Here is a 24491-nt window from a genome sequence, read left to right as displayed (position 1 = left end):
TGAGAGACAGACAGAGACGTTTCAGTGCAGCGCTCTGTGGGCCTGCTGGCTCTGACCCGGGCAGCAAAACACAAGCACTGTTGTCATGGCAACTGAGGAACACTTCCCGCCTAATTCAGGCCCACTTTAGCACAGAAGACACAGACAGAGTGAGAGAGAGTGATGTAGTCACAACAGAGGACCGCTCTGCTTTAAACGACATGTGTCAGGAAACTATAATCATCTGCACAGTTTCTCTGCTGCTGCTGCTGCTGCTGCTGCTGCTGCTGCTGCTGCCGCCGCCGCCGAGTCACAGCAAAGATGAAAGCGTCACATACGGTCGACTCGTGTGGTCAGAGCGGTCTGGACCATGAGAGACTGGAGGTCAGCACCTCAGCAGGATCATGTAATGACATGTAATGATCACAGAGTCTGTAAACCGCCTCCAGCAGCAGCAGCAGCAGCAGCAGCAGCAGCAGCAGCAGCAGCAGCAGCAGCAGCATTCAAGATAAGTGGTCCATAAAATCTGCTGACCTTTTCATGCACTGCTAATTATGCAGCGTGACACATGTTCAACAACATGGAGGCAAAAGTCACTTTGTCAAAATTAGAATTCAATTAGTCTGAGTTGTTTTTGTAAATGTCAGTCTTTGTATTTATGTGTAAAAAGGCCCCGCCCCCTACAACAGTATCACTGTACCATTCAATATCTATTATACATACATATCCATATATATATATATATATATATATATACATATATACGTATATGTATATATATGTATATATATATATATATATATAGTTGTATTGGTTTTACATACATTATTTACATTTTACAATCCCTCGTAGGACAAAGAATGAAAGACAATGTAAATAAAAATAAGTTTAAAGAAAGAGAAAACAATGAGCTTCCTAAAATAAATCCTCTTACATTAGGAGCAACAACACGTGACCATATCTGTCTAAGTGAAGGAAAGAAAAGTGCAGGATTTGTCAAAGGTCAAAGGTCATAAGGTCTATGTCATTTTTCCCTCTGTTTAACTAAAGCAGCGGTCAGCAACTGGTGGCTCGTGGGCCAGAAATGGCCCGTCAGCATCAGTGACAGGGTCCGGCAGATGATTTAACAAATGTGAGTTCAGAGCTTTTATTCTGAAAAAAACATGAACTGATTCAAAAAAGAATTGACAGTTAACCTAAACTCAAAGTTTGAAAAGTAAAAATAGAAACTTTTCAAACTTTGGGGAGTAAATGTCTGTCAAATAACGACTTACATTAGACTCAAAGAAGAAGAAGAGTGTGGGTTTTTGTCTTTGATTGAAGACGAACACATTTACTCACTGATCATTGAACTAAAGAAATCATTCAATCGGATTGATTTTGGTTTATGGACAAAACAAGACCTCCTTATTTTGGACCAAACAATCTATTAATCAGGAAAATCGTTGCAGCCCTATTTGACTCTAAAAGTGTTTCACTTAAAGAACTTGAAATGACCAGATGTCAGTTCATGTAACAGGAAAAGTATCCTTATTACATACTGAAAGGTTATGAAAGGTCACTGAAGAAGGTCAGAGTTCACTCTGTTGTTGATCTGCTCAGACAAACTCAGAGAAAACAGGAGACACTGACAGGAAAATCAAAACTAGAGTCTGTGACGCAGCGTAGTCGGACTGAGAGAGATGAGTCTGTGAGGAAATGAAGTGTGTTTCCTCGCTGCCTCCGAGAACACGGCCAAAAAAGGAATCAAACCGCCTGGAGTGGAGCGGAGCGGAGCCTCAGTGGCTGCCAAACTATTCCTGTAAAAGCTCTCTTTTTGTCGGAGGTCTGAACAGGAGACCACAGAGCGGAGGAGAGAGCACCAAGTCTGTGATTCTCTTTAATGATGATCACAGACAACAGACACTGGAGAACTAACAAGTCTTTATGTTACTGAATTTTGTCACGCAGTCTGTCGGCTGTAAATGTTGTCAAATATTAACTGGTGTTTTACAGGAGGGGGAGGGGGAGGGGCGGGGGGGGTGACGGTGTCACATGAAGAATAGTTCACTGATTAAACAACATCTGGAACACATTTGTGAATGTGAACATGGTCGAGTCCTGACAACAACAACATGTTCTCAAGCGGCTGCTTATGAACAACTCACATTACACACTATAGGGAGGTTATATATATATATATGTATACATATATGTATGTATATATGTATATACATACATATATGTATATACAACCCTTACCTATGTGTATATATGTATATACATATGAATATATGTATACATATATATATATTTATATATACATTTATATATGTACAGTATATACATATCTATATATATATACATATACATATATGTATATATATATACATATATATGTATATATGTATATACATATGAATATATGTACATATATATATATATATATATATATTTATACATATATACACATGGGTATGTGTATATATGAGTGCTGTGTCCCCGCCAGCTAAATTCACTGATTTCCCCTGTGAGAGTTGGTGTGGGATCACCACCTCACTTGTCTCCTGGTTCCTCTGACGTGACGAGTCGTCGACAGGCCGGCGTTTTAACAAGTCTTTGTTAAAGGCTCACACACACACACACACACACACACACAAACACACTCTAATGTCACATCTGGAGCGTTTTGTTCTGTCTTCACCAGATGATGGTGTCACATGTGAACTAAGCCTCCTCTCCCCGCTCTTTTATTATTATTATTTTTATAATAATTATTATTATTATATTAATAAAGTTATAATTGTGATCTCTTCTTCTTCTTCTTTGTCTTCTTCTTCTTCTTCTTCGTTGCAGAAACGCCTCTCAGCTGAAGCAGCTGCAGGAACAGATTCTGTTGGAGCAGCAAGAAGCAGCCGTCTGGCAGCAGCAGCAAAACCAGGAAGTCCTGCCCCCGCCACAGCAACCCCTACAGGAGTCACCTTCACCTCCTCCACCCTCCCCACCTCTCCCCCCTCCTCCCTCCTTCCAGGAGCTGGAGAGCAACGCCACCATGCAGGCCAGCACCTTCAACTACGCCCGGCCCAAGCAGTTCATCGCCGCCCAGACCCCCGGGAGCAGCGGCGGCGGCGGCAGTGGAGGCGTGAGCTACGTCACCCAGTCGTCCGGCTCCACCCTCTCCTCCCCACTGTCTCCGCCCACCTCACACAAGCCCTTCACCAAAGTCACGCTGCCTCCGTTCACTAAATCGGGCAGCGTGGAGTCTCCGAGCTCGCCGTCCTTCCCGCCTCCACCTCCGCCCTTCCTCAGCTCCAGTAACCTGCCCTCGCCTTCAGGCCCCGCCCAGGACTTCCCTCCCCCCCCGCCCCCTCCTCCTCCTCCGCCACCACCACCCCTCTCCATGTCTCCAGCTTACTCGGACATGTCCTCTCCTTTCTCCTCCGTCCCTCCGTCTCCAGCCTCCAGCTTCCTGTCATCGGTGTTGCCGTCCACGCCGTCCACGCCGTCCACGCCGTCCACGCCCAGCAGCCCCACGGTCAACGCTCTGGGCCTCCCCAAAGGCAACGGCACTATGTACGTGTACACACACACACACACACACACACACGCTAAACGTCTGCCACATATTTACAGGAGACACTTCATTAGTGTCGTCCTCCATATGAAGACAAAGTCCACAGAGGACGTCACAGAAGTGTCAAACTGATGTGTGTCACTCATACATGTCCTGAAAATTCTGACTCAAGGAAACACAGATTTTATCCACTTAACAAAAAACTCACCAAATAAAATCTATGTCACATGTTCACGTCTTTATCTCACTGTCACACAGACGTCTGTAAACCACTCACTCTCCCACACCAAAGTCCAGAGAGAATATCAGTGATTTTAGCTGCTGCTCCTCTGCTGCCTCGTGTGGTCACTTTGTGTCACTGACGTCAATCTGAACGTTGGATTTCAAACACTGAAGTGACAAAATAACACATTTGAACTTAGTGATGAGGCAGCAGTGTGTGCGTGTGTGTGTGTGTGTGTGTGAACATGTGTGCGGGTATTACTAATGTTGTGGGGACCTAAACCTGTTTACACAGTCACATTATGGGGACTTGTCTTCCTTGTGGAGACAAAAATCAACGTAAATGACAACATTTTAAGGTGAAGATGTGTTTTAAGGTTAGGTTGAGGTTAGGGATAGGGTTAGGGTTAGGATTAGGATTAGGCCAGTAGTAATTGTGGTTAAGGTTAGAGTAAGTCTCCAGGAAATGAATGTAAGTCAATGCAATGTCCCCTCAAGTCTCGAATGTCCAACATGTGTGTGTGCGTGTGTGTGTGTGTGTGTGTGCGTGTGTGTGATGTTAAAGTCACTGGTTTTCTCTATTAGGTTTGGTGTGGGAGACTCTGCACCTTTAAAGTCACTGTTCACTTACACTAAAAGTTTCTGTAGTTAATGAAATAAAATGTTTTCTCAAGGGAATTCCACCTTCAACTTTGTGGCAGTAGTTTTTCATCAGCCCTTCACTCCCTCCTTCTTCACTCCCTCCTTCTTCACTCCCTGCTTCTTCACTCCCTGCTGGCATTCCTGCTGCCGTCGGGTGAGATAAGAAGTGACAGCAGCCTGACGTGTCAGATAAGGGTGGCTGTGAGGAGGAAAGAGGGGGAAAGAGGAGGAAAGAGGGAGGAAAGAGGAGGAAAGAGGGAGCAGAGAGATAAACACACGACGTTAATGTTGACAAATGTATCTGTTTGTTCTTCTTTCAGCAAAGTTTTCCCCAGAAAGTCGTCGGTCACTAAGACGCCGCGCGTCACCACTGACTCAGACATCCAGGGGTCAAAGGACGCGGTCATCCAGGACCTGGAGAGGAAGCTGCGCTTTAAAGAGGAGCGCATGAGCAACGGTCAACAGGTGTGTGTCTGTGTGTGTGTGTGTGTGTGTGTGTGTTCAGTAACATGACATTAACATGTTCAAAATCACAAAAAAACAAGCTTGTGTTTCATTCTCCATCACTCATTAACTCAGTTCACTGTGAACTTGACACCATTATTTGCTGCAAGTAAACGTGCTATGCTAAACATGCTAAGCTAACTACAGACAAATAACGACCAGAGTTTGTAATAATGTTTTATTTTATCGTTTATTAAAGAAGTAAAAGTGGCTTATTTTCATTTCTTTTTTTGACTTATCTACGGAACGTAAACAATCAATAAACAATCAATCTTTGTGTTTTTTAAAAAAATCTCATAAAAACATTTTTCAAACATTATTGTAGGTATTTTATGTAGAAATCTCGTGATAATTAGCTTTTGCGTTGGTAAAGCTTTTTTTCCGAGTCATTTCCTGAACACATCATTTCTTTGTTCAAGTTTAAATATTTTGACTTCACAAAATGAAGCAAACAGTGAAAGTTTTGCATCTTTTGCCTAATTTGAGCGGCAGAAGTCGCACACCAAACATCTGCACTGCGGTTATATGTGCGACGCACGACTATAGACATGAGGTGGTTTGTGTTTGCTGGAGTTTATCACACGACAAAACAGAAAACAGAGAAAACACAAACGTCTGTCGTAGCTTTGCTATAATCTGATGTCGCGTTTTATTTAAACTCAATTCTTCACAGAATTCTTGTCGCCTGACGAAATTCATGTCCTTGGAATGTAATCTCATCCTGTAAAATCTTATTCTGTAAGAACACAACAGACCTGATGGTGTGTGTGTGTGTGTGTGTGTGTGTGTGTGTGTGTGTGTGTGTGTGTGTTTTCTGCCACTCACACACTAACCCTCCCCCCCACTGACATCATTAATCCCTGCTTCCAGAGATTAACCTATGAGGAGAAGATGGCGCGCAGGCTGCTCGGCGCCGACAACGCCGCCACTGTCTTAAACACACAGGACACAGAGGAGGAGCCTGTCACACAGGTACGGTGGCTCGTGAGGATCCAAACACACACTCACTTCACACGTGTGTTTTCACACGCATGTGCACGACACACACACACTTAACGATACGGAGATATTTAGATTTATTTAGATAAAATGTTTAAATCAAAGGAGGTGCGGATGTTGAAACCACAACAAAGCACAAACATTAAAAACTGATTTTCTCTGTGGACTTTGGTGTGGGAGAGTGAGTCTGTGTAACAGTGAGATAAAGACGTGAACATGTTGTTAAGATCCTGCAGACTGTATAGATTTTCACCGTTGATACTGTGCTCCTGCTCCACACACACACACACACACACACACACACACAAACAAACCCCGCCCTGTGTCTCTGTAAATACAGATGAACAGGAGTTCTCCAGAGACTTCCATAAAAAGATGTGTTTATAGAAACAAACCAGCATCAGGGAGTGACTGTTTGTATCTGAGCATGAACACAACGACACAGTGTCGCCGTTTATTTAAAGAGAAAACACACTTTTACATTCACAGCTTGTGTTAACTGTCATTTATACTATAAACCACCGGGGGGGGTAGTTTCACACACACACTCACTGTAGCATGAGGCATGTTCACATCACTGTGACGTCAGGAGGAAGAGATGTGATTGGATGGGTTAAGGTTAACTCTTGGTTGTGATTGGATGGGTTAAGGTTAACTATTGGTTGTGGTTGGATGGGTCAAGTTTAACACTTGGTTGTGATTGGATGGGTTAAGGTTAACTCTTGGTTGTAATTGGATGGGTCAAGGTTAACTCTTGGTTGTGATTGGATGGGTTAAGGTTAACTCTTGGTTGTGATTGGATGGGTCAAGGTTAACTCTTGGTTGTAATTGGATGGGTCAAGGTTAACTCTTGGTTGTGATTGGATGGGTTAAGGTTAACTCTTGGTTGTGATTGGATGGGTTAAGGTTAACTATTGGTTGTGGTTGGATGGGTCAAGGTTAACTCTTGGTTGTGATTGGATGGGTCAAGGTTAACTCTTTTTTGTGATTGGATGGGTTAAGGTTAACTCTTGGTTGTGATTGGATGGGTTAAGGTTAACTCTTGGTTGTGATTGGATGGGTTACAGTTAACTCTTTTTTGTGGTTGGATGGGTTAAGGTTAACTCTTGGTTGTGATTGGATGGGTTAATGTTAACTCTTTTTTGTGATTGGATGGGTTACGGTTAACTCTTGGTTGTGATTGGATGGGTTAAGGTTAACTCTTGGTTGTGATTGTATGGGTTACAGTTAACTCTTGGTTGTGATTGGATGGGTTAAGGTTAACTCTTGGTTGTGATTGGATGGGTTACAGTTAACTCTTGTATGTGATTGGATGGGTTAAGGTTAACTCTTGGTTGTGATTGGATGGGTTACAGTTAACTCTTGGTTGTGATTGGATGGGTTAAGGTTAACTCTTGGTTGTGATTGGATGGGTTACAGTTAACTCTTTTTTGTGGTTGGATGGGTTACGGTTAACTCTTGGTTGTGATTGGATGGGTTAAGGTTAACTCTTGGTTGTGGTTGTATGGGTCAAGGTTAACTCTTGGTTGTGATTAGATGGGTTAAGGTTAACTCTTGGTTGGGATTGGATGGGTCAAGGTTAACTCTTGTATGTGATTGGATGGGTTAAGGTTAACTCTTGGTTGTGATTGGATGGGTCAAGGTTAACTATTGGTTGTGATTGGATGGGTTAATGTTAACTCTTGGTTGTGATTGGATGGGTCAAGGTTAACTCTTGGTTGTGATTGGATGGGTCAAGGTTAACTCTTGGTTATGATTGGATGGGTTAAGGTTAACTCTTGTATGTGATTGGATGGGTCAAGGTTAACTCTTGGTTGTGATTGGATGTTTGATTCACGCTCACTGAGAAAAACGTCTATTCTACTTAAAACATTTAAATAAATAGAAAAACAAAGAGAAATCTCTTTCTTTCTCTCAACAGGAAAACAAGTCGTCTGATAAAGATTCTTTCACTCAAAAGGTTTTTAAAACCTTAGTTTTCATCCTTTCACTTTGTCACTTGTTAAATCCACAAAGTCACCATTAAATATGCAAATGTTTTCAGGGCTGCAACAAAGTAATCATTCAGTGATCAGCTGCTTCATTAAAGGGACAGTTCAGGCTTTTTATATGACCTTCTAACATCAGACAGGAGAGAGGAGGAAGGAAAAGTTTTTGTCACCAAAGCTCAGACTTTTTCATTGTTAATTTCATGTGAAAACAGTTCATAAACTCCTGATTTAATAAATGAAAATATGAATATTTAAAGTTAATGTATGATAACTGAATCACATGAGTCAGAATTAGGATTATTATTTGGTGTGTTTGAACAAATTTGATCAATGATTATTCAGCAGCTGATGAAGATGTTAGTGATCACAGGTCTTCACACAAAGCAGTTGTTACTGATTTCCTCAGAAGCTTCTCTTCATTTTCTCTCTCTCTCTCTCACTCTCTCCGTCTGTGATGTTCAGGAATACAAAGTGTCGAGTTTCGAGCAGCGTCTCATCAGCGAGATTGAGTTCCGTCTGGAGCGTTCCCCGGTGGAGGAGTCCGACGACGACGTGCAGCACGATGAGGACTCTACCGGCCACGGGGTGGCGCCGTCCTTTGACCAGAAGCTCAAACACTACAAAGTCTTTGAGGGAATGCCGGTGACCTTCTCCTGTAAGGTCACAGGAGACCCTAAACCAAAGGTGAGAACATCAAAAACTCATGTAAGCCTCTTTAATAAAGACTCACCTGATCAAATCTATGTTAGATTAAGTCTACGATCTCTACGTCACATGATCACGTCTTTATCTCACTGTTAAACTAATCTGTAAACCACTCACTCTCCCACACCAAACCTCATAGAGAAAATCAGTGATTTTAGCTGCGGGGACCCTGCAGCTGCTGGTCCTCCCTAACCCCTAACCCTAACCAACAAAGGATTTCAAACACTGAAGTGACAAGATCAGACATTAGAACTTGTAGTTAGTTATAGTGATAGTTAGTCATAGTGATAGTTATAGTTAGTTATATTGATAGTTATAGTTAGTCATAGTTGTAGTTAGTTATAGTGATTGTTATAGTTAGTTATAGTGAGTTATAGTGGTAGTTGTAGTTAGTTAGAATGATGGTTATAGTTAGTTATAGTAATATGTGTAGTTAGTTATAGTGATAGTTGTAGTTTGTTATAGTGATAGTTATAGTTAGTTATAGTAATAGGTGTAGTTAGTTATAGTTATAGTGATAGTTATAGTGATAGTTGTAGTGATAGTTATAGTGATAGTTGTAGTGACAGTTGTAGTTATTTAGAGTGATAGTTGTAGTTAGTGATAGTTATAGTTGTAGTGACAGTTATAGTTAGTGATAGTGATAGTTGTAATGACAGTTGTAGTGATAGTTGTAGTTAGTTATAGTGATAGTTGTAGTCAGTGATAGTGATAGTTGTAGTGACAGTTGTAGTGATAGTTGTTGTGACAGTTTTAGTTAGTTATAGTGATAGTTATAGTGACAGTTGTAGTTAGTTACAGTGATAGTTGCAGTGACAGTTGTAGTTAGTTATAGTGATAGTTGTAGTTAGTGATAGTTATAGTTGTAGTGACAGTTGTAGTTAGTGATAGTGATAGTTGTAATGACAGTTGTAGTGATAGTTGTAGTGACAGTTGTAGTTAGTTATAGTGATAGTTGTAGTTAGTGATAGTGATAGTTGTAGTGCTAGTTAGTGATAATGGTCTCCTGTGGTGTTGCAGGTTTACTGGTTCAAAGACGGTAAACAGATCTCTAAGAGAAGCGAACATTACAGGATCAGTCGTGACGCTGATGGCACGTGCTCTCTGCACACAACAGCGGCCTCTCTGGACGACGACGGTAACTACACCATCATGACAGGAAATCCTGAGGTGAGTTCACAGATGTTTCTTTTATTTTTCACTTTTGTATTAGTATTGTTCTTTTTTATTTTTATTTTTGGCTTATTTAATTAATATATTATGGACTGTTTATCTTTTACTACTTAGATAACAAGAGAAAGGAGAATAAACATACACAACATTTTATTTCCTCTGCCAATGGCCTCTCTTCCTCTCTGTGTCTGTCTGTTTCTTTCTCTCTGGCCGTCTGTCTGTCTGTCTCTGTCTGTGTGTGTCTGTCTGTCTCTGTCTGTATGTGTGTCTGTCTGTCAGGGGCGAGTGAGCTGCACAGGCAGGATGATGGTTCAGGCCGTGAACCAGCGAGGAAGAAGCCAGCGCTCCACACCTGGTCACATGCGCAGGTGAGACTTTCTCACTTTAAAATGAAATGAAAATATATATAATTGTGTGAAGAAAGCAAAGAAAACACAGAATTTCAATGTTATTAACTAATATTTAACAGAAACATGAAGTAAATCACACTTCAAACTCTGTTTTTATTAAATATAAGGCTGTAATTTATTTATTCATTCATTCATAGTCTGGGTGAATCTCTGTGAGTGAGTGAGTGAGTGAGATTAAGATCAACGTCTCGCTCTCTTTATTTCCCTGCTGGTGTTTAGACGTGCAGGTGATGAGTGATCATTGTTGTTGTTGTAGAACAGAAACACCTGTGTGGTACAGACTCACACACACACACACGTGGATGTGGGCAGTTATTTAAAGGAGTATTACGCTGTTTGTACTCATTACATTACATTACATTACATGTCATTTAGCAGACACTTTTATCCAAAGCGACTTACAAGGGAATTGAGTACAATCAGCCAGGGTCAACCTGAAGTCTTTTGCACACAGGGTACCGGTCTTAACCACTGAGCTACCCCGACCCTGTACTCCCTGAAAATGCTAATGAAAAACACCTTTAGCACCAGATGAGTTGATATTTTCTCTTCTGAGAAACATTTTTAAAGAAAAATGTTATAAATGTTGTTATTAATCTGAAATAATCTCATTTTCAGACCCAGGTCCAGGTCCAGAGACAGCGGCGATGAGAACGACAACATCCAGGAGCGCCACTTCCGCCCCCACTTCCTGCAGGCGCCCGGTGACCTCATCGTTCAGGAGGGTCGACTGTGTCGCATGGACTGTAAGGTAAATCACACCTGAGCCAACGAGAGTGAGGGACATGGACACTGTGACGCTTCTTAACACCAACTGTGAATAAAAGATACAAATGTAAAGCTAAGTCATCTGTATTGCCCCCTGGTGGTGGCTAAAGTACAGGCAGTGATCCCTGGATTAGAAACTGATCAACTTAATAAGATAAAAGTAGATGTTTTAAAGTGACATCTTTGTTCTGTAAAACAATATTTTCAACAGGAAACTGAAGTGTGTCACGCACTCACTCTCCCACACCAAACCTCATCGAGAAAAACAGTGATTTTAACATCACACACACAGGAGTTGTTGATCCACTGCTGCCTTCATCACTAAGTTCAAATGTCCTTTTTTGTAAAATTCGGCTTTTAAAATTTAGACTGAACTCAAAGTGACCACACGAGGCAGCAGAGGACCAACCCCCTTGTGTCCACGCCAGCTAAAATCAGTGATTTTCTCTTTGTACTTTGGTGTGGGAGAGTGAGTGCTTTACAGACTTCAGTTTCCTGTTGGAAAAGTCTGTTAGAGGAAAATAAATTGTCAAACTGTTTCTTGAGATGTCACAAATTTAAGGTAGTGTAGATTTACTTAGGTGAGCCTTTTGTTAAGTGTCTAAAATCTATTTTATTCCTGGTGTTGGGAGCACAACCACACATCAAACACCCTGAACTATGCCTTAAAAGTGTAAATGTACATGTAATGAGGGAACACTGTGAAGTCGTAAAACAGTTAAACTGCAAACATGTCTTACATGAAAATGACCACAGCAAAGAGACAACGGTAACCACGGGAACAAGGTGTCTGTCGGCCTTGTTATCTGTAAAAGACTCTGTGGTGCAGTGGTAGAGTGTCTGACTAAGTGTCAGATAAGAAGGTTGTGTGTTCGAATCCCTCCGATTTCTATAAACACATTCTATGACAGTTATTCTAAATTGTAATAAGCCTCTGTTGTCATATGTGCCTCATAGAGTTTGTGGTGCAACGGTAGAGCCTCTGACACTAGATCAGGTGGTTGTGTGTTCAAAGTCAGGATCAAAATTCTGAGGCTTCTATAGCTCATGCAAGTGTGGAAACAGAGTCATTAAAAACAATACTTGACAGTGAATTAACTATGACTTTTTGTCTCATGTTGGACGACATACTATACTCTGACTTTTTGTCTCATGTTGGACGACATACTAAACTATGACTTTTTGTCTCATGTTGGACGACATACTATACTATGACTTTTTGTCTCATGTTGGACGACATACTATACTATGACTTTTTGTCTCATGTTGGACGACATACTATACTATGACTTTTTGTCTCATGTTGGACGACATACTAAACTATGACTTTTTGTCTCATGTTGGACGACATACTATACTATGACTTTTTGTCTCATGTTGGACGACATACTAAACTATGACTTTTTGTCTCATGTTGGACGACACACTAAACTATGACTTTTTGTCTCGTGTTGGACGACACACTAAACTATGACTTTTTGTCTCATGTTGGACGACATACTATACTATGACTTTTTGTCTCATGTTGGACGACACACTAAACTATGACTTTTTGTCTCATGTTGGACGACACACTAAACTATGACTTTTTGTCTCATGTTGGACGACATACTATACTATGACTTTTTGTCTCATGTTGGACGACATACTATACTATGACTTTTTGTCTCATGTTGGACGACATACTATACTATGACTTTTTGTCTCATGTTGGACGACATACTAAACTATGACTTTTTGTCTCATGTTGGACGACATACTATACTACGACTTTTTGTCTCATGTTGGACGACATACTAAACTATGACTTTTTGTCTCATGTTGGACGACATACTAAACTACGACTTTTTGTCTCATGTTGGACGACATACTATACTATGACTTTTTGTCTCATGTTGGACGACATACTATACTATGACTTTTTGTCTCATGTTGGACGACATACTAAACTATGACTTTTTGTCTCATGTTGGACGACATACTAAACTATGACTTTTTGTCTCATGTTGGACGACATACTAAACTATGACTTTTTGTCTCATGTTGGACGACATACTAAACTATGACTTTTTGTCTCATTTCCGGTAGAGCGTCCGACTCTTGATCAGAAGGTTGCATGTTCAAATCAACATCAGGGTCAAAATTCTTGGCTAACGTATATAAACATGTGCCTGGTGTGTGTGTCTATTACAAATTAACTCTTGCGTGTTATAAAATAGAAACGGACGCACAATTAAGCCGCTCTAAAAAGTCTTGCTTGTTTTTGAAAACAAATAAATAAAAAAAGTCTTGTTTTCAGCGCAGGTCAAAAATAACCCCCTGAAAAAAAGATAGTTATTTCCACATCATTTGTGGCTTTTCTAAACGTTTTCATTCTCAAAATACCTGGCCTTCTGAAAGAGTTCCGGCTCATTTGTTCAGAGATATCTGAGAATCGTCTCTGAGATTATGAGCGGAAACAGCGGTGGGAAACGCACACAGATGAGAACGAGACAAGAAAAAGCAAAGTTTAATCACAACATTTCTATTGTTCTACTGTTTTATAATCAGTCGTCAAAACATCATTCTCAAATGTAAGCACTTTTATTGAAAGAAAATAAAACATAACATGATGATACAACACATTAGATTATAATTGGCCTTTGGTGTGGGAGAGTGAGTGGTTTACAGACTTCAGTTTAACAGTAAGACGTGATCATGTGATGCAGATATCATAGACTCAGAGTCTTGTTTCCACTGAGAGTGTGAATAAAGAATATATCATCATTATATATATATATATATATAATTATAACACGTCTCTTAATGTTGTCTTCACCTCCTCCAGGTGAGCGGTTTGCCGACCCCTGACCTCATCTGGCAGCTGAACGGACAGACCATCCGCCCCGACTCCGCCCACAAGATGCTGGTGAGAGAGAACGGCGTCCACTCGCTGGTCATCGAGCCGGTGAGCAGCCGCGACGCGGGAATCTACACCTGCATCGCCAGCAACCGAGCCGGACAGAACTCCTTCAACCTGGAGCTCATCGTAGCAGGTGAGCGGGAGGAAGTGAAGCGTTTTCACGCGAGTCACAGGAGTCACGCAAGACACGTGTCAATCAAACAAGGTCATGCGATTCAACATGAGTCCAAACTAAAACTCCGCCCCTTCTCTCCACAGCCAAAGAAATGCACAAGGTGCCGACGTTTGTGGAGAAGCTGCAGAACACCAGCGTGGCTGAGGGACATCCTGTGAGAATGGAGTGTCGCGTCATCGGCGTCCCATCCCCACAAATCTTCTGGAAGAGAGAGAACGAGTCTTTCACTCACAACACGGACAGAATCAGGTAAAACCTTGACCAAACCTGGATCCAGAGACAAATAGATTTGACACATGTTCTGTCACGTCATCAGATTTTGACCTAAAAGGAACGCTAACATTCTGTTGCGACGCGCCTGCGATATAATCTTTGATTAAAAAATTACAAACTCTTTTTTCAGATTATGAGAAGTGTACGTTATGAATGAACGGGTTTTTGTTTGTACAACTCTACGATAAACACAAACTCTACGAGAAACACAAACAAACGCTACGAGAAGATTGTGAGAAGTGTACTTTATGAATGAACGAGTTTCTACGACAGAAATGAGAATAAATCGCAGCTATCGCAGCTTTCACGATTTGTTAATTTTTTGTGATTTCAAATAGTTCGGACACACTTACTGAACCCAGCTTCAAATAACAACAACCTAGAAGTCACGTGATTGCTCTGTTCAGTTTTAAAGTTTGTTTTTATTTTTTTCCCAGCATGCACCAGGACAACTGTGGTTACCTGTGTATGATCATCCAGCCGGCCATGAAAGAAGACGCCGGCTGGTACACGGTGTCTGCCAAGAACGAGGCCGGGATCGTGTCCAGCACCGCACGCCTCGACGTCCACGGTAAGTTTATCAAACTCTGCGCGTCTTTGCTTGCTCTGTTTTTTGGCGTTACGACGTCAACGATGTTAATGATGCTGACGATGCTAACGTCGTCCACTCTCGTCCTCAGCTCTGTGGCAGCAGCCAAACCTCCCCAAACCCAAGAAGGTGCGTCCGTCCACGAGCCGCTACGCCGCGCTCACAGAGAGAGGGCTGGACGTGAAGGCCGCCTTCTTTCCCGACTACAGCACGCTGCCCCCTGGTGGCCTGGTGGAGAGCGACGACCTGTAAGAAAATGACGGCCGCGCCCCCCGAGAAGAGGATCGCGACATAACCCTGAGAAAGAAGTCCCGCCCCCTCGCTCCTGACACTGATACTGAATGACGGCGAGGGGCACTGACGTGAACCTGCTCCACCGTCACTGACCTGCAGGGGGCGACGACAGGTTTACTTATGTTTTTATAGACACAACTCAGTATATATATATATCACAAGGTTTTTTTTGTTTTATCGACTGGACGTGAAGAAACGACCGAAGTGTTTACGACGAGAAAAAAGACAAAAAAAATTCTCCCCAACTTTTGAAAGTGACTCGTGTTGAAGCTTTTCAGAAAAATAACTCAGTTAAAACGTAGAATAACGACGCACAGATTAGCATAAACATGTTGGACAAGGCCGGGCCTTTCACACCGTTTTGAATTATTTTGTTTTTTAAGAAAAAGAAAAAGTGATTTAACGAAAAGAAAGTGAGTTTTTTTTTGACATTTCAGACGCAGGTTTGTTTTTACAATGTGTGGATGTGACGTGAAAGACGGAAAGACACGATGAAAGTTGCAATGTAGGAAAGTGATTTTTGTTCTTAGTTTTTTTTTTTTAAGCGTCGTCGCTTTAATGCTAGCTGGTGGGCGTGGCTGACACATGGTTCGAAGAGCGACGTGGTGACCGCTAAAAATGTACGTTTGAAACCGTTTACTCCTTAAAAAGTTATTTTTTTCGATATCTTCCACATCCACATGAACACACAATTGTGACAACGTTATTGATCGCTCGTTGCTTTGCAGCTAACAGCTAAGCTAACATGTGAGAGTTTCGGGTTTTGTTGTTGCGATTGTTATTTTTTTTACAGCAAAACATCAAGCTACATGGCTCACAGCGCCCTCTGCTGGACCACGCGTTTATTTTAAACTTGAATGGCTTTTATTGTCGTTCACTCATGAACAAATTATAAATAAGTAAAAGTCATATCAGAGATCTTTGAATCTCCCCCAACCTCGCCCGAATTTCGCAAAAAAAAGGCGACTGTGTTAGCGTCTGCCGATGTTTGACGTATTTTGTGCGACAAAAAAATGAAAAAAAGTTCTGGTGCTCACTTCGTAAAGGTCCAGTGTGTAAGAATTAGTGACATCTAGTGGTGAGACTGCAGATTGTAAAAAATGGAGAAAAAAAACAACCTGTTTGTGGAAAACTACGGTGGCCTTTTTACGTCATTTTAAAGCGTGAAAACACGCCTGGTTTGTCCTGTAGAAACATGGCAACACAAAATGGCCGTCTCCATAAAGCAAGGCCCTCACATTAAACACATATATAACAGTCTTATTAAATTATTGTTATTTTAAAGTGATTACACACCGACGCGAACACAATTATAGAGCGTTTATTCAATTTCTGCAAATAAACTGTAAACTTTTGTCGGGTTCGCAGAATCTGTGCGTCCATTTTATTTTTATATGGAAATTTAAAACCACAACAAACTGTTATGGACATTTTCTGTGACATTTTATAAAAATATACTTAAATCACTTTAAGGGTTTTTGATGTAAACACACTTTTCTCTGCATGTTATTTTTGGACACTAAAAAGCCAAATCACCTTTTATCAGAATGTACAAAATAAAATAAAATGAGGCTTTTTTTCCTCACCAGCAGTTTTCAAGGAGCAGAACACAAAAATATTCAAAAAGTTACATATATTTATATCTGCGATTTTTGTCTCTGTAGCTTAACGTCATCAGCCGACCGTTTGTGTGTGTTTGCACATTTCCATGCCAATCAATGCCTGTATATGTTTGATTGTTGTCCTGATATTATTTTAGGGTATGAAAGTTAATAAAGAAAAGAAAAAAATCTCTTCTGACGGGTTTTTACAAACAAACTAAAACACTAAGAGAAACACAAACAACAGTTCTTCTACAGTTTTTGAGTTTAATGTGTGAAAGTTCAGTCACACGCTCCATAACATTTAACTCAACAGAAAGTGTGAGGTCCTTACCTGCCACAGGCAGGTTAGGCCCCGCCCCCTTACATGGCAAGCTGCAGGCCTCCGTCCACGACCAGCACCTGTCCCGTGACATAGGACGACTCCAGGAGGAAAAGCACAGCAGAGGCGACGTCCTCCGGTTCACCGAACCTCCGCAGAGGAACCGAGCCAACGCCGTCCTCCTCCCTCAGTGCCGCCGTCATGGCGGTGTGGATAAAACCTGGAGACGCCACAAGAGATGAACGTGAAAATTAAATAACAATAACAAGTTAATAATCCAGCGGTGAGAGGGAGTGAGCCGGTGCCGTGTTTTACCTGGAGCCACCAGATTAACACTGACGCCACGTGACGACACTTCTTTAGCCAAAGACCGCGTGAACCCCTCGAGAGCCGATTTACTGGCACTGTACACGGTCTGACCCACATTCCCCTTCAGACCCACGACTGAGCCTGCAGACAGGAAACAGAAACACATGACATTTCAGAATAAAACACACAGCTTTACTTTCAAGAATTGTTTTTAAAAAACTCATTCAACAACAAAATGGAAATTAAACAGTAGCTTTTAGTCAATCACTGGTTTTAATTCATTTAAAAAAAATCTACAACAGTGTTCCATTTAAAGGGATAGTTCAGAAATAGTCTCATTTACACTGAAGAACACAAGAATAAACATATTTTAGCAGTTTAACAAAAGATTAATCAAATATAATCTACATCATCTTAAATCTGAGACATCTGCACAACATGATCACGTCTTTATCTCACTGTCAGACAGACGTCTGTAAACCACTCACTCTCCCACACCAAACCTCAGAGAGAAAATCAGTGATCCTCTGCTGCCTCGTGTGGTCACTTTGTGTCACTGAGGTCAATCTGAACGTTGGATTTCAAACACTGACACTAACACATTTGAACTTAGTGATGGAGGCAGCAGTGTGTGTGGACTTTGGTGTGGGAGAGTGAGTGGTTTACAAACTTCAGTCTAACAGTGAGATAAAGATGTGAACATGTTCTGAAGATGTCATAGACTTAAACATTCATCATTCATGCAGGTTATAGTTCTAAAAAAGGTCACAAAACAAAGATGTTTCTTGGATGAAGGTGAAATGTTTGAGTGTTATTATAATAATTAAAACAAATTTCTGTGATTTTTTAGCTTCTTAAATGTGAATATTTTCTTTACTCCATAAAACAAAGAAATCACTTATACTGACAAATTTTTTCTAAACAATATTTAATGAACCAAACAACTAATTCATGTTGTTTATTGATTCACTGAAAAAATAATTGATGAATAAATTCAAATCAAAATCCATATTAATCTTTAAATCTTTCTCTATTCATGATCAATGGAAACAAAACAAACTGAAGTTATACACGTCGCCACCTGGTGACCAAACTGAAAACATGACCTATGTTGACGATGGCTGCTCCCTCAGTGTGCAGCATGGTGCGCAGCGCCGCCCTGCAGGTCAGCATGGTGCCCAGCACGTTGGTGTGAAGCAGCTCCAGCATGCCCTCACGTTTGGTTCTGAACAGCAGAGCGTCTCTGAACAAAGGCATGAGTCAGCACATTTAATCCGTCAGGATGTTTTACACACAGAGTGTCTCTGAACAAAAGCATGAGTCAGCACATTTAATCTGTCAGGATGTTTTACACACACACACAGAGAGAGCGTCTCTGAACAAAAGCATGAGTCAGCACATTTAATCTGTGAGGATGTTACACACAAACAGAGCGTCTCTGAACAAAAGCATGAGTCAGCACATTTAATCTGTGAGGATGTTCCCACACACACATGAACACAGTGGGCGTGTCCTCACCTGTTGATACCAGCTGCGTTCACCAGGTAGGAGATGTTTCCACAGGTTTTCTGGATGCATTTGAAGGTTTTCTGCACCTCGTCTTCTCTGGACACGTCACAGCTGAAAGCCACATGATCGTCTGAAGATATAATTTATATTTATTTACAACAGGCGATAATAATATATAAATATTTAGGATTTCCACTCACACTGAATCAAACACATGGACTCCGTAAATAAAATGTAAAACATCTGAAGAACATGTTGATGTCAGACTTTTCCAACAGGAATCTCAAGTTTGTAAAGCTTTGAAAACGATGATGATGATGATACTAAAGTTAGTCGAGCGTAGTTAAAACTGTATACTGAACAAACACTTGGAAGAGTGAGGAGAGTAATATTCAACATAAAATACATTAAAATTTCACAATTTTGTTTTTCACATGGTCAGTTTACCTCCGTGAAGAGACGCCGCAGTGTCCCGGGCAGCGTCTTCATTCCTGGACACCACAGCGACTCTGCAGCCTCTCTGAGCCAGGAGCCGGGACACGGCCCCCCCGATGCCCCTGGAGCCCCCACACACCACCGCCAGCCTGGACACGGCCCTGCGGCAGAGAGCTGCTCTTCATGCACAAACTGAAGCTTTTTCACATTAAAACTCGTAAAATGACTGAAAAAACAAACCGACAGCAAATGACGTGACGTTTATTTAGTTAACGGAGTTTAAAAAATCGCAGAGTAACACTCACACATTTAAACTTTAATGAAACGGAAGCTGTTAAATTCACCAACGACGATGCTAGCTGCTAATGTTTGTAGCATCGCTATGTCACGTTTGAGCAAAAAAAAACCACAAAACAACATTTACTCAATAAAGTTCGTGTTTTTACTCACATGACGACTTTACTCTTCAGTTAAACGGAGCGCGTTTCTGTGTCAATGATTCATTTAAGAAGAAAATAAGTCAGAAAGACAGCGGAGAGTTAGCTCTGCTCACGGACGCCATGTTGGTTTCTCCTCCATGTTGTTGCGCTGTTAGACCTTGGCCGGCAGAGGGCGCAGTGGACTACTTTTCTGTGTGTGTGTGTGTGTGCGCGCGCGTGCGTGTGCGATTTTCAGTGATTGTTACGGAAAAAAACTATTCAACTTTATTAATACATTATTTTTAATCAGAAATGTACCTGATTTTTATTCAAACATTATTAACAAAAAATTTAATCTGGTTAAAATCTGAATATTAAATAATATTCTGATAATTCAATGCAGTAGGTATGGGAATATAAAACATGGATTAATGTATTATTCTTATTATTTAATCTGGTTAAAGTCAGGGTCTCTCTCTCACACACACAGTGTGGCTGCTCTGCGTCTCTGAAGCATCATGTGATTAACGTCTGTCCTTCAGATGCAGCTGAAGTGTCCCTGAAGCAGAGGATTGTGGGTAATGTTGAAGGTGTGTGGCCTCCCTTCCTCACCTGCAAACATCCATCGATCACATCCACACTTGCACCGCCGTGACCTTGTGACCCCGGCACCCATGAATCAAACTCTGACACAGTTTAAATCAAAGTGTCATTAAAAATCGTCTCTAAAGTTCTTAACTGAAGATGAAGTCAGTTGAAGTCTGCGATCTCTAGGTCACATGATCACGTCTGTATCTCACTGTCAGACAGACGTCTGTAAACTTCAGTTTCACAGTGAGATGATGACGTGATCATGTGAAGATGTCATAGACTTAAACTGACATGTTCTTGTTTCTAGTGACAGGAAGTCAGAAAACAGCACAAGTTGATGTTTCCTGTTTTAATAAAACATGAAACAAGGGAAACAGAGTGAAATATTGAAACATTAGCTTTTATTGTTATAGATTTTTTATTATTATTATTTTTTTACAAAATGTGCTTTTTTCCCCTCAAATACTTCAGAATCTTTTTCACATAATTAGTTTGTTTTGTGCCAAACAGCTCGTTTTCACCATTTTTCCAGACAGACAAACAAACTACAAACAAAACAGAATCAAAGAGTCAAGTAAGTCCACGTCACATTTAAGTCACATGACGTGTTTTTAAAGGCTTAGCAGTGAAATGAAAAGACACAGGGAGGAGCAGCCTGAGGTCATCGTGGTGGTCGCCACGACGACGACAACAACAAAATAACAGAAAACAAACATCAGGGTAAATTCTGCTCTAAGACACAAAAAAAAGGCCCCGACAGTGATTTAAACTTCGCAGCTCGACATTTGTCGCACAATGTTTTTAATTTCTGTTCCGCCCTCGGTTTCCATGGTAACCACACAATCTCAGATGAGCACAGACCTGTTAGCTTGTTTATTTGTTCTTTTTCTTTGTTTAATAATGGATTTAATGAGGTTTTTGAGAAAAGCAGGTGAAAAAAAAGAAAGACTTTTATACCAAACTTAGCTGGAATACGCCTTAAAACTGCTCATAAAACGTGATTTTTGAGTCACGTTTGATGCGAGAAAACACGAAGAATCAAAACACAAGTTTGGATGTGAATTTATCGAAAATTCAGCAAACTCCAGATTCACCAGATTCTCGGCTAATTCTGACCAAAGTTTCTACAAATTCAACTTGCGATACATTTCAAAAGTGTCACGTGACGGAGTAAAAACAACAGTGATTCGTACCATTTAACGTTTTCCAGCAGTTACAGTATTTTTCCCGCCAATAACAAAACACACAAATAAGACAAAAATCTGGTTCCAATTCAGTTCATAAATTCATCATCAAAGCTAAATCTGGCACAACTCATACGCTCACGTCAGTCATTTACGGTACCGATCAAAAAAGAAAACGTGAATTTGAACAAAACTACGAACTGTTCTGCTCTAAACATTAAGAAAAATCGTACAGTAATTCAAGTCTTTACGACATTTAACACAAAAGACGAAATGTATAAAATAACCAGAAAAAAAATTAAGAAAACAAAGTGATTTTCTGTGGAGTGATTCATGATTGTTTTTTTTTTCATTTCTTTTTAAACACGGAGCGTACGTAGAAAATGTACTATGCGTTCACACCAAAAATTTGATTTCATTCATATTCAATGTTAAGACTTTTCTTGAATCACCGCGTCATGCTTCAGTTGTTCTCGTCCAAATAAGTTTTACTCGAGCAAAAATGCACAAACGAAAAAAAACAGATAGACATAGAAAAAAAAAATTATGAAACTACGCTAAAATAAAAGACAGGTTTGAGGTTTGTAAGATTCAGGTGTGAATGCTCGCTCACAAGGAAACACGAGGTGTGAACGCTCGCTCACAAGGAAACGCCAAGTGTGAATGCTCGCTCACGAGGAAACGCCAGGTGTGAATGCTCGCTCACAAGGAAACGCCAGGTGTGAATGCTCGCTCACGAGGAAACGCCAGGTGTGAATGCTCGCAGACGAGGTGTGAAACGCCAGGTGTGAACTCTTGCACACAAGGTGTGAACTCTTGCACACAAGGTGTGAACTATTGCACACAAGGTGTGAACGCTCGCTCACGAGGAAACGCCAGGTGTGAATGCTCGCTCACGAGGTGTGAACGCTCACTCACGATTAAACGGCAGTTGTGAACGCTCGCACACGAGGTGTGAACGCTCGCTCACGAGGAAATGCCAGGTGTGAACGCTCGCTCACGAGGTGTGAACGCTCACTCACAATTAAACGGCAGTTGTGAACGCTCGCACACGAGGTGTGAACGCTCGCTCACGAGGAAACGCCAGGTGTGAACGCTCGCTCACGAGGTGTGAACGCTCACTCACAATTAAACAGCAGTTGTGAACGCTCGCACACGAGGTGTGAACGCTCGCTCACGAGGAAACGCCAGGTGTGAACGCTCGCTCACGAGGTGTGAACGCTCACTCACAATTAAACGGCAGTTGTGAACGCTCGCACACGAGGTGTGAACGCTCGCTCACGAGGAAACACAGAAAGTCCCACTAATTCTGACACACTGGACCTTTAAAGTGAAGTTTAGTGTTGATGTAAACAGAACAAGTTTTTATGTCAAATATTTGATCACAGACGCTCCAGAGAAAGATTATTACCATGTGCGACACCCATGTTGGCTGTGATTTGGTGACGCCCATGTCGGCTTTGATTTGGCGACGCCCACGTTGGCTGTGATTTGTCGCCCATGTCATCACATGTGCGACGTTGCGATCTTCTGTGGACGACGTTGTAGCTCTGGAACGAGGACGTTCTCGTCTTTCCTGCTGTTGTAGCACAGATGATGATGATGGTGATGATGGTGAGTGAAACAACAGTCATGTCACCTGTGATCATAAGGCATTGGCCAGTTTAACCCCTTAATGTGTTCACTACAAAATAAAAGAAAGAAAATAATGAAATAAGAAATAAGTTAAACATCTCTCTCAAGAGTTCATATCGGTTGTTTTAGGACTAATCATCTCTGTGTCCGTACGTACAATAAAGTGAGGAACAGTACAAGGCACACGTACAACAGCTGAAATGTTACGAACAAAAAAGAGAAAAGAAAGAAAAGTTGGTATGAGTCGTGTGCTCGTCTGAATTCTCCTGTTCTCCGCTGAGTCACCGGAGATGAGAACCACACTGGGTTCTGGCTCAGTCTGGTGGTTCTGACCTCACTACTCTTCTGTTTAAAGGGAAAGTTCAGCCTGAGACTCCGAGGTTTTACTCAGACTGATGAAGAACACGATCCCGACTTTATGTTGGAACAGGAAACCACTCACTCTCCCGCACAGGAGCTGCTGCTCCTCTGCTGCCTCGTGAGGTCACTTTGTGTCACTGAGTTAAGTCTAAATGAAATATTTCAAATGCTGAATTTGACAAAATAAGACATTTTAACTTAGTGATGGAGGCAGCAGTGTGTGTGTGTGTGTGTGTGTGTGTGTGTGTGTGTGTGTGTGATGTTAAAATCACTGGTTTCCTCTGTGGACTTTGGTGTGGGAGAGTGAGTGGTTTGTGAGAAACAGAAGATATCATTCGATTATAATATGTATACACATTAGCACCCCTGGAGGTGGAGGAGAAATTGTGATACATCACAATATCAGCAAGTCACAGTATCGTTTTCACTCTTTTTGGCTTTAATTGTTTGACAGTTTTTGCTACAACTATCAATAATAATTGATCAGGTGATGACATCGATAACATCTAGTGTGGATTTTATGAGATGAAGGTTTTGTTAAGCATCTAAAATCCACTTTTTACTTCCGCTATGAGCAGCCATGTTTTCAGTGAGAGTGACTTTTGTGTGAGTCTGTACCTCATATAAGCTGAACTGTCCCTTTAAACACACAGACACAGACACACACACACACACACAGACAGACAGAGGCCTGTGGTCATCACTCTGTCTTTGATTTTAGATGCTGTCCACAAAGCTGCCGGGGAACAGTCCGGTCCTGCCGTTCCTCTGCAGCGTGCCTTTGAACCAGCCGTCCTCGCGCTTCCTGTGAACAAACACGACGTCGCCTTCCTTCAGCTCCAGCTCGGCGTCGCTCTGTGGAGGATACGACACCACAACCCTGTACCTGAGGAGCAGGAGCAGAACCAGAACCAGAATCAGACGCTGATCAAACACTGGTCAGTCCA

General features: G+C 41.4%; 3 protein-coding genes across 9 annotated transcripts in view; 1 reads left to right on the top strand and 2 right to left on the bottom strand.

The window, feature by feature from the left end:
* Window positions 1–16971, top strand: part of palld (palladin, cytoskeletal associated protein) — a 74518-nt gene extending 57547 nt beyond the window's left edge. For 4 of the 6 annotated variants that reach the window (XM_058637929.1, XM_058637930.1, XM_058637927.1 and 1 more), the window contains 11 exons: window positions 2815–3531; window positions 4717–4861; window positions 5771–5872; window positions 8353–8574; window positions 9616–9765; window positions 10048–10136; window positions 10797–10929; window positions 13774–13981; window positions 14107–14272; window positions 14734–14867; window positions 14977–16971. In XM_058637929.1, the coding sequence (XP_058493912.1) occupies window positions 2815–3531; window positions 4717–4861; window positions 5771–5872; window positions 8353–8574; window positions 9616–9765; window positions 10048–10136; window positions 10797–10929; window positions 13774–13981; window positions 14107–14272; window positions 14734–14867; window positions 14977–15137 (2227 nt within the window). In that variant the 3' untranslated portion in view covers window positions 15138–16971. Of the gene's footprint in view, window positions 1–2814; window positions 3532–4716; window positions 4862–5770; window positions 5873–7820; window positions 7860–8352; window positions 8575–9615; window positions 9766–10047; window positions 10137–10796; window positions 10930–13773; window positions 13982–14106; window positions 14273–14733; window positions 14868–14976 lie in introns of all 6 variants that reach the window. The other 2 variants (XM_058637933.1, XM_058637931.1) reach the window with 2 other exon arrangements.
* Window positions 14086–19938, bottom strand: cbr4 (carbonyl reductase 4). 2 transcript variants are annotated; one of them, XM_058637935.1, is made up of 7 exons: window positions 19806–19938; window positions 19368–19516; window positions 18930–19050; window positions 18518–18654; window positions 17418–17552; window positions 17115–17322; window positions 14086–14224 (listed from the first exon to the last, which is right to left on the bottom strand). In XM_058637935.1, coding segments are annotated over exons 1-6 (723 nt in total). In that variant the 5' UTR covers window positions 19808–19938; the 3' UTR covers window positions 14086–14224; window positions 17115–17143. The 2 variants fall into 2 exon arrangements, with proteins under 2 accessions (XP_058493918.1, XP_058493917.1); XM_058637934.1 differs by having other exon boundaries at window positions 17148–17322.
* An 806-nt stretch (window positions 19939–20744) lies between these two features.
* The window catches only part of sh3rf1 (SH3 domain containing ring finger 1), a 41181-nt gene continuing 37434 nt past the window's right edge, over window positions 20745–24491 (bottom strand). The window contains exon 12 of the mRNA XM_058637733.1: window positions 20745–24430. Within this exon, the coding sequence (XP_058493716.1) occupies window positions 24262–24430 (169 nt within the window). The 3' untranslated portion in view covers window positions 20745–24261. The remainder of the gene's footprint in view (window positions 24431–24491) is intronic.

The sequence above is a fragment of the Solea solea genome, chromosome 9 (genome assembly GCF_958295425.1).
Source record: "Solea solea chromosome 9, fSolSol10.1, whole genome shotgun sequence".
Taxonomy (NCBI): Eukaryota; Metazoa; Chordata; class Actinopteri; order Pleuronectiformes; family Soleidae; genus Solea; species Solea solea.
The sequence above is the reverse complement of the archived record's forward strand: the minus strand, read 5'-3'. Positions and strand labels throughout refer to the sequence as shown.

Bases quoted from the DNA above. Each gene is read 5' to 3' on its own strand.
- cbr4 (XM_058637934.1), bottom strand. The intron at 18,655-18,929 runs GTGAGGACACGC...GCCTTTGTTCAG, and splicing joins AACGCAGCTGGTATCAACAG to AGACGCTCTGCTGTTCAGAA. The intron at 17,553-18,517 runs GTCATGTTTTCA...TCCTGTCTGCAG, and splicing joins AGCAGCCATCGTCAACATAG to GCTCAGTCGTGGGTCTGAAG.